General features: G+C 40.1%; 1 protein-coding gene across 8 annotated transcripts; it reads right to left on the reverse strand.

Moving 5' to 3' along the window:
* Nucleotides 1–618: 618 nt before the first annotated feature.
* On the reverse strand, nucleotides 619–11024 carry LOC102086759 (pancreatic alpha-amylase). 8 transcript variants are annotated; one of them, XM_065072471.1, is made up of 12 exons: nucleotides 10938–11024; nucleotides 9247–9300; nucleotides 8240–8455; nucleotides 6588–6734; nucleotides 6087–6284; nucleotides 4554–4784; nucleotides 3513–3646; nucleotides 3302–3424; nucleotides 3084–3183; nucleotides 2751–2872; nucleotides 2514–2639; nucleotides 619–1359 (listed from the first exon to the last, which is right to left on the reverse strand). In XM_065072471.1, exons 3-12 carry the CDS (start codon nucleotides 8429–8431, stop codon nucleotides 1170–1172), a joined length of 1563 nt encoding a protein of 520 aa, XP_064928543.1. In that variant the 5' UTR covers nucleotides 8432–8455; nucleotides 9247–9300; nucleotides 10938–11024; the 3' UTR covers nucleotides 619–1169. The 8 variants fall into 8 exon arrangements, with proteins under 8 accessions (XP_064928543.1, XP_064928544.1, XP_064928549.1 ...); XM_065072472.1 differs by having other exon boundaries at nucleotides 9189–9300; nucleotides 10938–11004; XM_065072477.1 differs by having other exon boundaries at nucleotides 8240–8376; nucleotides 10938–10995.
* Nucleotides 11025–12149: the final 1125 nt, after the last annotated feature.

Genomic DNA, 12149 nt, shown 5'->3' on the forward strand with positions numbered 1-12149 from the left:
GCCACATGGTTACAATGGCTATTAACATCCAGCCACATGGGCCTCCCAATCTCTGACACTGCTCCAGTGAGCAGATCCATTGACTGTGTTTTGGCAGCAGGCTCCTGCTCTCAGCAAGGCAGTGCTGGCCACAGCCAGCGAGGCAGACAGGCGGCAGATCCAGCCCATAGGCCAGGGGCACTACCTGCCCCTTCCTCCCTCAGCATCATGGCCTTGCCAGACACTTTGACCCCTTGGGCACATCAAGAGCCAATATCCACCCCAACACCCGTGCACTCTCTGCCACAGAAGGGAAACAGCCTTTAGAAGTACACCTTGGGTCTGGTTTGTCACAAGAATGAGATAAACTGTCTGTGCATGTAGGCAGCTCTGGTAGGTGCAGCACACAATGTGGCTGCTCTGGGATACAGATGTGTGTGTAAGGATCCTCTTTGGAAATACTACATTGTAACTCACCCAGGTGTTAGTTTGAGTTCTTTTTATCTATTTTATTTTCTTCCATGTTTCTTTGATCTGGGAAATGCAGTGCTGCATTGCCTTAAAACCTATCACTGCTTTGCCAGTAGTTATGAAGTGAGTAATTTACAATCCAGTTCATGAGGGGAAAAAGCATTACTCTTGAATTTGATTGCCATTTATTATTCACTAAATACAGAGAATCACTCATGCTCCAATACCAGGGAATCACATATAGGGGAAATAGTAGATGTACAGAGCAACAGAAGAAACAGATTTTCAACTGAGTTATAACTTGGTATCATCTTGAATTCCACCATGGTTCAGCACAAAGGTGTCTTCTCTTGATCTCTGGACATGCTGTTAATTCCCAGTACAGCTTCCAAATAGAGAGAACCACATTTCCACTTACGCACAGAGCAGCAAAATTTAAAATTAAGTAATTTCCATTTTCTCCTTTCATAGTTTTTTTGTACTTTAACCAAATAAAGCACAATTACAAAGGCAAACAGGTGTATACTGCCTGTTCCAGATCTGCACTAGCAGCACTAGCTCCTGTCTCTGTATAGCAGCTACTCAGTATTTAATTAATGTAAGCTAATGCACTTTGCTCTGTCACAGTTCATTCAGTGCTGAAGAGCCAAGACAATCAGACCACCATGTATGCTATTAGCAAAAAAAGAAAAGAAACAACATGTGCACAACGGATGTAGTTACAATTTAGCATCAACATGAATTGCAATGAATGGGTCTTCATTCTCATTACTGATCAGGAAATTAGCCATGCCATCAGCAGCAACATGAACTTCAACTGCTGTACAGTAGTCACCTTTCTTTTGGCCAGAAATGACATCGCAGTAAGTGCCAGCAGGCAGACCAGTCTGCAGAGTTACATTCAAAGACCTTTGGAAAATATTGAAATGCAACAAGGATTATTGGACTCTCAAATGCTTTGCAACTCACATTCGAGACCTTCTAGACGTTAGGTAATTCTGGAATTACTATTCTGCAGCACTTCTCTGGAAAACTCCAAAATCTATTCTCCCACAAAATGACAATAGTCTAGTGCTACTGAGTGAGAAGCCTAGAGAAATATCAAAGGTTCATGTTGTGCTCAGGCCTTGTAAGGCTGCTCAACACACACTAGGAAAAATAATTTTTCATGTGAGCTCTTTTACATTATGACACTTAAAGGAATTTGGTTCTAATCACACAGAATTACACCTCTTTACAGTTAAGAAAAATAATTACATAAATAAATAGTACTATTTAAGCATTTACCAGCAATGACATGAAGCTTAGGTGTTCTCACTCTCCAGGAACTTTAGGACTTCAACTCCAGAACTTCAAATTGTGCTCTAGTGAAATTTTCCTTTTCTCCCCACCAAACCCCAGATAGCTTTTTTAGATTATCACATAACCAGTTCTTGGAAATGTCTACTAGTAACCTGGTTTTTTTTAAGGAGCTTAAAGGTACTTGAGAAATGCCAGATTCCATGCAAATACTGTATTCCTGACATTACAGTGCTCTAGAAGAACATAGCAAAATAGTCTAAAAAACTGTCAGCCCTAATAAAACTCCTCTCACATGTTTGAAGGGTGTCCAAAAGACACTGTTGTGGTAGACAGCACAGTAGGCTGGAAGACAGTTAACTGTGAGCCACTACATACTTCAAGTTGCTAATGACCCCAAGTTACTTTTAATTATTACAGATCTGACAAACTCACATTCTCTTAAATCATCTCACTCTTGCACACAGGATTGCCAGACAGTTTTTAAAGGGGTCACTTTTTGACCATAGCCCCAATTTGCCAAGTTCCCTCATTCCTTTAAGTTCAGCTATTGCTGGCTGACCATGCTCTTCAGTGACACAGCCAATTCCAGAACTGGGCAACAACAAGAGCACAGCACAAGGTCTAACCTTGGACTGCGAATTTAAACTATCAACAACCAAGACAGAGAAAACATCTGTTACAAAGATCTCTTGGAGTTCACAAAACTTTAAAAGTCTTCTGTTCTAACCACAAGTATTATAATTTGTTCCTCTATTACTTACCAGTCATCATTGTTGAAAACGATGAAGCCTTTACTACCACGGCCAAAAGCTACTTGATTGCTGCCGTTGTCCCACCAGTTGGAGAAAGGCTGACCGTCCACCACATTACGGAAGACAACCATGTTCCTGAAAATGCAAGGAACGTCTGTCACTGTGGCTGCACGAGCTCTAAAGCCACCAGCAACACGAATCAAAGGAACTGCCTTTACTTCTTCTTCTTCCTCCACAGTCTCCTACCTTATTTCATGCCAGCGATGTTCACAAACCCAGTCGTTGCCACAGGTAGTGTCTGCATTGATCGTAACAGGCTTCGTGGTTCCATCTGAGTAGCTTGGGGGTCCAATCCAGTCATTGACGTCCTGTGATTGAAAAGAGAAGTTTAAAACTTCTTACTAGAAATACAGAGAGCCCGTCTCTGGAGAAAAGCAAGATGGAGCAACCAGTTTCCACCTGCTAGATTCAGCGTGGGACACGGAAATCACTTAACAAATTTGCATGCACTGGACGGCTTCCCTGTCGCTGTTCTGATCCTTACTCACCACTAATATATCTTCAGCATCACAAGCTTACCTGTCCATTTACAAAAGATCTTGGCCAGCGATAACTTGACATCACACGGGTGAACCCATATGGATGAGCAAGCATGAAACCAACTGCCATTTTATAAAGCCTGTTCGTTAGACAAACAAAAAAACAATCATGAGTTGTGGAAAGAGAAACCATGCCAGAAAACAGACAGACAAACAAGCAAAAGGAAGAAGCATCACCCAGACATGAGCAACCTTTACCTGGCATCCCAGAAGGTTAGAATGGAAGCTCCGCCGGCGCCGTGCCCACGCTGGTTGTCGTGATTATCCACAAAGACCAGGGCTCTGTCAGAAGGCACAAAGCCCCAGCCTTCTCCCCAGTTCCTAGACAAAAACACAAATACTTGAAGCTACTCAGTCAACTGGAGCACCCAGCTTATTCCCAAAAAAGTCACAGGATCTTCATCCTTACTTTAAGTAGGACAGCTTTTCTCCGTTCCACTTGCGGATCACTGTCCCCAGTTTTGCACCGTATTTGAACTCTGTCACTCGGCCATTTCCAAAGTACTCACTGCCTGTGATCGGCTCTCCGCCCAAGTCAATTACCTGGTACAGGAAAGAGAAGGTATTCCTTTCTACTTAAAAAAGTCAAACAAGTAAAAGACATTGCTCTAGACACTTTTTTTAAGGAACAGGCACTACTTGAGCTAAGTATATTATTTGGGTTATTTGCAAAATTGTATTTAAAGCTATTTTTTCATTTTCTTTCACCCTAGCTGTGAATTTTTTTCCATCTCCACCCTAAATCTCCTCACCTTATTTGATCATTACCACACAATTAAAGCCTGGGCTGTACCAACTTTATATTTAGTCTAGTCACCAATGTCTCTGCTTCCAGCACATGGGCAACCTCATTTCACTATGCAGCTCAGGAATGTTTCAATATTTGCCCTAGAACTTGCAGGCAACATACTGATTTAATAAAATGTGCCTGGAAGCTTTAGCTGCTCATGACTGAAGCCAATAATTACCTGTTTCTTAGGTCTTGTTAGGATTTGTTATTCAAACATAAACCACAAATTTGGAATGTCAAGTAACATTGGTTATGCCATTGGAAAACAAAGTTTCAGACTGTAATCACCATTTATATTTTCAAAATTATCCAGAATTTAAAATTCAGGGAGTGAAATCTCTTTTTAAACCAATACAATGTTTACACTAACTTCATCTCAAGCAAAACTTCCAGGTTACCTACTTCCAGAAGGTCCAAAACAACTGGGACATTTTGCATATCAACTACCATTTGTGGACAGTTCAGATATTTGTAAATAGGGTTATTAAATCTCAGTGTTGATTTCTATACATCTTGAGCCTGAAAACTGCTTGGGCCCAGCTCAAGCAAAGCATGGCTTCCAGTGTGGGATTGAGTCAATACACTCTGCCTGCAAGAAATGTGTTTGTAAAGTACATTAAAAAAAAAAAAAAAAAAAAAAGAAAGGAAAAAAGAAATCACCTCCTGGTAAATGACAGGTTTAGTTCCTGCAGAAAACCATTTAGTATTTAGGTCTTTCAGCTTTTCCAAAATCGCCTTCACATCTTCAGGCCACATATGCTTGGCAGCATCAATTCGGAAGCCTGCTACACCAATATCAATGAGGTAGTTCAGGTACTCAGCAACTTTTGAGCGCACATAATCCTTCTCCAGGGCCAGATCAAGAAGACTAACCAAGCGGCAGTTTCGAACCTATATAAAAATTCTGAAATTAAACATTTTTCATCTAATAAACTGAATGTAGTGTTCTACATACATTTTGAATTTTATTACCTACTTTACAATGCCAAAATAAAACCTTCACTAGCCATTGTTCACATGCATATCTTTGCCTTGAACAGTTGTCCACACAGAAGGAACACTAAGAAATCTGCATTAACCTGGCTTACACGGCTGTAGGTGCTGAAGGATTATAACAGAGTCAAACCCTTAAATCTAAAATTAGCATTTTAATTCAAGTACATTGCAAAAATATTGTACATTATTTTTACTCCAGTATGCTAGGAAATAGATTCCTTATTATTTTAAGTGCACTCATTTCTTCTCTGATGTAGGAGAGATTTCTAGAAATTACATTTCTAAATCTTATAAAAACCTCAGTTATTATAGCCTTACAAAACATTAAACTCTTGTTTTCTGTTCCATTTTTGCTTTTGTTTCTTGTAAATACAAAATAATGGGCATTGGCTTTCATTAAATGAATACTTTAAATACACACTGTATATACTGAATCGTTTGGTTGGCTGGTTTAGTAACACTTACAATGGATTTTCATGGCCATTTCTCCAAAACCCCTCTCCCCTCAACTTAGATTCAGGAAGTATCAAATGCATTTGGAAGGCATAATACATTATTCAAGAAAGACAGGTATTTCTCTTTATTAAATAATTTTTCATTCTGTGGTACTTTCAAATTCCTGAAATTCCTCATAATCTGATACAGAAGAACAGATAGACTACTAGGAAGAGAAATCTCTAAACAGAAGGTTGATTTTCAAGATTTTCAAGATTTTTAGCCTTGCTTTTTTTCTTTATGAAATCCTAGTCTCTCTCTTCTGAAATTGAGAGCAAAGAAAACTTCCAAATTACAATAAAAGGCAAAAAATAACTCTTATTTAAAAACCAAACAAACAAAACCCCAAACAAAACAAAACAAACAAAAATCCCACCACTACCACCACCACCACAAAAAGCCCAAACCACAAGATAATCCCTAAACAGATTTTATGAGATTTAAAACTGTGTTTATAAAATACCCAAGCACATTTGTCTAAATCTGAAATGGAGCCACTGGCTCAAGCAGAGCTATACCGTTAGGAAGTGGTGTTCCTGATAGAAACACTAACTTCTATTATCAATTTGTACAGTTTTTCATTAAGGTTTTTGTTTTGCTTTGTTTTTTTAAAAAAAAAATATCTGCTAGTAAAGGGCAGCAAAGAAACCACAGCCCAGGAATGGATGTACATGAAGAATATATTTGTGTTTCAAGGTTTACCTGAGATACATCCTGATAATTCTCAATGTTTCCACTTCTAGATTTACATTTAGCATCATTAAAGTCCAAGGCAGAATATGGCACAGCTGGAAAATCTTCAGTCTTTGCATTGAAATAGCTTCTACAAGTAGCATGGTTGCCAGCACCAGCATTAGCTCCACACATATGGTTGATTACTGCATCCACATAGACATGTACCTAGAGAACAGCATTAACATTTCAATTTTGAGAAAGCTACTTCCCATGCCACCACTAATTAACATTCTCTCTCTCTCACCTCTTGCCTTATTCCCTTATTTCTGTTCACTTGCTTCCCCCAACATTTTATTTTAGATATTTCTCTTTTATTAACATATAGCAATGGTGATATAACATGTATTCTATCTTAACAGGCAGAAAAAATCTTCATCTTCACGCCAGCGCTACCACGTCTTCCCTTCTAAATTAGTGGTTGTCTACATCCTTGCATTGCTCACACCAGAAGGTTTTCAGAGCACTTACTCCAACATCGTTGCACCTGGTCACCATATCTCTAAATTCAGTTTCATTTCCAGATCGTGTGCACAGCTTGTAGCTGACAGGCTGGTATCTTTCCCACCATGGTTGCCAGGGGTCAGTAATGATAACATTTTCATTTGGAGGCGAAATCTGTGAATAAGATGGAGTCTCTTGGTAACAAGATACTGGTAATGGTCTATTTGTTCATCCAGTGTTGTAAGAGAAAGAATATAAAAGTAGAAAATCTGGTCCATTTAATGGAAGATGCTCATAATACCTAACCCATGTAGATCCCCTGTATCCTCTGCCTACACTGTAGTGGGCTGGAAATAAAAGACTTGGGCCTGGAACTTCAGCAGGTAGAAACATACTATGAAAATTATGTTCATGGACATAGCATCCTCATTATCTTTGTGAATGCAGCCTCAAAGATCAAAAGTAGAGTCTGAAATCTGAAGGACTAGGTCCATAGAGGTAGCCCAGAATCAGGAAGGAACTGACAGCAGAACAACTGACATAACGTCCTGCCTCTAAAATCGATCCGACTTGCCACCGTTTCCAGATAAGCTATACCTCTTCCTTTTATAGACTCTTTTAAGGATATTTTTCAGGCAACAAGCTTTTGCTGCTACCTCTAAGTCTCTGGACATAACGACCTGATCCCACCACTTCTCACAAAGATGCCCAGGCTGCAGCCTATGTAGCTGCCAGGCCTTTGTGACCAGCTCAGCAAGTCTGCATCTGAAAAACCTTCCTTTCCATGACCCTGTCACAGCATGGATTAAAAAAATATCCAGGCACATACTATAGTCTGAGAAATCGTTCAGGCCTGTGTGCCTGGAAAGAAGGCTGCAAAGAAAAGATGTGTTATTTGAAAATTATGGGCAAGTTCTCACGTCAGCTCCTGAGCTACAAGAGACAGGCAGACTTCTCTCACCAATTTTTCCTGAGCAATCTGACAAACAAACTGAAATAGTTTAATAGCGAACTGCTTGCCAGCCATACCACCCCACCATCTGACACTACTGGTTCCACCGGAACCAGTGTCTGTTGTTCAAACAGAGTGGACTCACATCCACACATCTGCACCAGAATCTGCGTTCCGTTCATTTCTGCCTGCTCACCCCAGGTTCCTGCAAAGAAGGGTCTCCTAATGGCTTACTCTGACACTAGGCTTTATAGAGAGAAACCCGCCACTCTGGGTGAATGCAATTAGCAGACTTTAATATTTATTTATTTATTTTAAACCTTCAGCACTTTGGTATTCTCTCTGGGAGCCCCTTTTTTTTCCATTCATAGTTTCATTTCATGTTTATCTAGCTCTTAAGAGCTTCCCTTGATTTAAATAAAATCAAGCAGATAAACATAGGTTATTCCTCACAGCAGTAAAATAAAGATTTAGTCAGTGATACACAATTCTAATTCATCTAAATGCAATAGCACAGAGCATGAAACATGCACTTCGGAGCAATGAAATAAATTCAGGCTTACACGATGATGGCTGAAGAATATATTTGTCATCATTTACTACTTCCATTACCAATTTCTATTTTTCTTTCTCAGTACCTGTCCTTTAGTAAATTGAACATTTTCTCTGGAAAACAAATTATCATCTGTGTAGCAATTTCACTACCTACTGATAGGAATAGACATACCTGAACTCCTCCAAATCCATTAGGAGCTAAATAGCGTTCACACTCAAGAGCAATATCAGCCCAGCGCCATTCAAAGAGATGTACAATAGACGTCCTTCCAGAGAGAGCGTTAGGGTTGTACTGTGCCCAGCAAAAGCCTACAATTAGCAGAAGAAAATAGATACCCATCCTGTGCTCTGTGATTGGTTGCATTCTTCTTACTGCCTATTTGTCTACCTGCAAGAGGGTAAAGTACACATTACAAAATACACATTAAAAAATAAATGCCCAACTCTGGCATCATATTTATTTAACTTTACTTGATTGTCATTTTGTTTGAGAATTGGATTCTACTTAAGCCATACCAGCCTCCCATACTAACGGTAACTGTGTTTTTCTGAAGTTAAAATTCAGACGTTGTCTAATACAGGCTCTCTCTAGTGCGTGAATAACCCCAAATGGCAAAGGAGTAATTATATAGATTGAAATGGACATTTTATGTCTCATTTTAATGTATAATACTTTACATTCCTATTTATCCTTGAGAGTCATCTTCCAATCTGTGTTACTATGACTTGTGCATATTTAGACAAGGACTTGGAGAAGAAGCATGTTTCTCATCATGAGTTGCCATGAAACCCCAGATACTTTGGAGGTGTAACATATGTGAGTCTGTCATTTGTGATACGCATGACATCTACCATTCAAACAACAGCCCTAATCTTGGAAGATCTCTCAGGTACAGAAGTGACCATACTGACCCAAAACCAGAAACGCTAAATGGTTAATCTCTGTAGACCTGTGCAATTTGTGTGGAGGTATTCTTCTCCCCAAGGACACAGCCCAATGGCATGCAGAGGTTAGAGGTGCCGTGAAGCTCCATAGCCAAGAACTCTCCTCAGTGCCCAGGTACAGAGTTCTGCAAAGGCACTGAAGGAGCTTTCCGAAGGAAGAAAAACAGCTGCCTTACCTTCTGACAAGCCAGGCTAGGAACTATACTTCGCAATTCATATCGTATTTGTACTTACTTATATACCAACACAGATGACAGGCCTATTGAAATTGCCTCTCCTTTTTCTCATCTAAAGAGAGATATAACAAACCAGAAGTTAAACAATGATTAAAGTTTACACTACACTATTTAGGATGCCACTCTGCATTCCTTATGTTCAGAAGTTGATTTAGAGAGCCTGAGATACAAAGAAGTCCTAGAAGAACATCTTTTGCAAACAAAAGGCTGAATGATTGCTTCCCCTGAATAACAAAATATAGAATCCTCTTTCTTTCCTCTAAGTCTCTACATGTTGCAAAAAAGAAAAAAATCTATCGTAACACAAAAACAACACAGGACAAGGAGGGAATAAGAAGATTCCCAAGTGCTGTCACAGGGGACAGCAAACACCTCAGTGAAGGTTTAAACATGAATACATGTGTCTTCAGGTTTGTTACATGAAATAAACATGCAACCTTTCCTGATTCAATACACATTTAGGAGTGCACTTCTGAACACTCCAACCTGCTATCACACCGATACAAAAAACAAACAAACAAAAGTTTATATAATATCTTAATGATTTCTACAAAACTACCCTCCTTCTCTCATTTTTATTTTAGGAAATGTACGATCCCTATCTCTCAGTCGGTCAAGCTGCACTCTTTGGAGCTAATTAAAGCACAAAACTATGCCAGTTTATAAAGTATGGAGCCTGCCTTCCACAGCCTGTTAATATCATCTGTCACCGCACTTCACACGCCGCCAGAGTTATTTAGAACGAATCATTTGATAATTTTAGATTGTTTTTCTGCTTGTGAACAAAACTATTTTAATTAACTTATTTACTTGTAGCTCTTTGGCAGAATATACAGATAAATTTCAGCTGTAAGCAGCTGTTCTGTGCGCTTTCATTTTCATGGAAGAATGCTTATTTGCCCTGATAGGAAGAACACAAATTAACAGAAAACAAGCTAAAAAAGTTCAGTCTTCCCTCGTGAGGGAAGTCATTTATCAGATTGGCAATTTTTACTTACAGCAGTAAGTACACAAAGCAGTAAGAATAATACATGTTGACCTAACCAGCTCCAAGGCCTAGGGCTTGAAGAGACAACTCAACATAGTTTTTAATGTATTTGAAACAGGTTTATTGCTGCTTTGGCTTCAGCAGAAGCCATGGTAAGAGAACGGAGATGTTGAAATGCTCAATGCACTCTGAAGGCTCTAGCTTCAAAACGCTTTTGAAACTTGGAAAAAAGGATTAGGCCCATATTCCTGTATGGAAGAAAGCACCGCTGATTGCAAGTCAAAGACCATGGGAGAGAACTGTTTCTGGAGAACACTATTGCTGTCTTGGGCAACCTGAGAGCTCAGGTCAGCTCGTCTTCTGCTGAGTTAGTCCGTGGTATGACACTCAGCTGCTATCTACAGAATACTGGCAACACTATTTAAATTCGCGAGAAGTTTGAGGCAGGCCTGTTGAATCCGCAGGTGGTAAAAGGCTGATATAGGAAAGCAGTTGTAGTCACCGCCCACACAAGTCCGCTCAGCAGCTGCATATTTCATGCAGACGAAGCAACTCTGCTTCGGCGCCTCCTTTAGAGACGCAACACTACCCCTCGCACAACCCTCGCCGTGAATCGCTCTACCTCCCCACGTCCTGCCGCGCCTCTTGAGCACAGACAGGCCACGAACACCCCGAGAGCGAGCAGGGAACGCAACACGCACGTTTCGGGGCCCCCGCGCCAGCTCCAACGGCTCCAGCAGTGGCCGCCGCCCGCCCAGCGCCGCGGCGGCGCCGGCAGCCCCGCCCCTTCCGCCTGCGTTAGCTTAAGGGGAACGGGCTCGTCTAACAGCTTCGCAGCACACGAGATCATGTCGAATCAAGATAAAATTACATTCTGGAAGACACTGAGGCTCGAGACTTGAGAAAGATCTCTGCAAGTGCATTTATCTCTTTTTTTCTATTGTTAAAGGATATTTGTCTTTTGAGTATAGCACCACCCTGCTGTCACGCTACTTCACTGCTTTGCAAATCTACTTTGTGGCCTTCTATGTAATGTTTCAATAGCTTGGTTCCGTACTTGTAACTCATTGTGGATGTTAGGACATACTGCGCATTTCCTCTATTATATACCTCTTTATGTGCAATAAACTGAGTCACAAAGGTTTGTAAAGTGTCTCCGTCCCTATACAGAGTAAAAATACAGTAGCACAAGGAAGGGTTCTGCATCTTTGAAGGCTACCATGAATTAACTCAAGTTTTCTACTTTAATGTTGCTAGAGTGGCTTTGCTAGACAACAAATAGAGTTTGCATTATCAGAATGTTTTTATTCTCTGGGACCAGTCAAAAACACAGCTACAGTATATGTTTCCCTATACAAAATATAAGAGGATCTCACACCAGAAGCTGCTTGCTAGGCTGGAGTAAAAGATTCAGGTACGAGCTCTAGGACTCAAGTGTTTGTCCTACAACAGCAACAGAGGCAACTCTCCAGCTACTGAACATAACCTGTGTATTGACAACGACAAGGCTGTTCCCTGCAGCCTTGTATCCAGTAGGAAGATACATTTAATGAATAAACTGGAAGCAGTTGGAAATGTCCTAGAAAATAATAAAGGAAAAAGTGATTCCCAGTTTCAGATCAGATCCCTTTAGGTGCCAGCTTCCAACAACATGAAGGGATAACAAAGATGCAAACTATGTAACATGTGGAATGTCTCTAGTGAATTTTTCAAGTCACTAGTGTCATAAGGATAAATTAGCCAGAAACAGCCCATTAGTAAATGCATGTTAACTCCACATTATTTTATTTTTACCCTCTCAACCCCAAAATTTCTTTTCACTACCATATACTGAAGTCCACAAAATTCACAGTTTTTGTGGAGGAAAAAAAATAAAAAACAAACCAAAAACCACTCCAAAGACTCGAACTAGA

This window comes from Columba livia, chromosome 8 (assembly GCF_036013475.1).
Source record: "Columba livia isolate bColLiv1 breed racing homer chromosome 8, bColLiv1.pat.W.v2, whole genome shotgun sequence".
NCBI lineage: Eukaryota > Metazoa > Chordata > Aves > Columbiformes > Columbidae > Columba > Columba livia.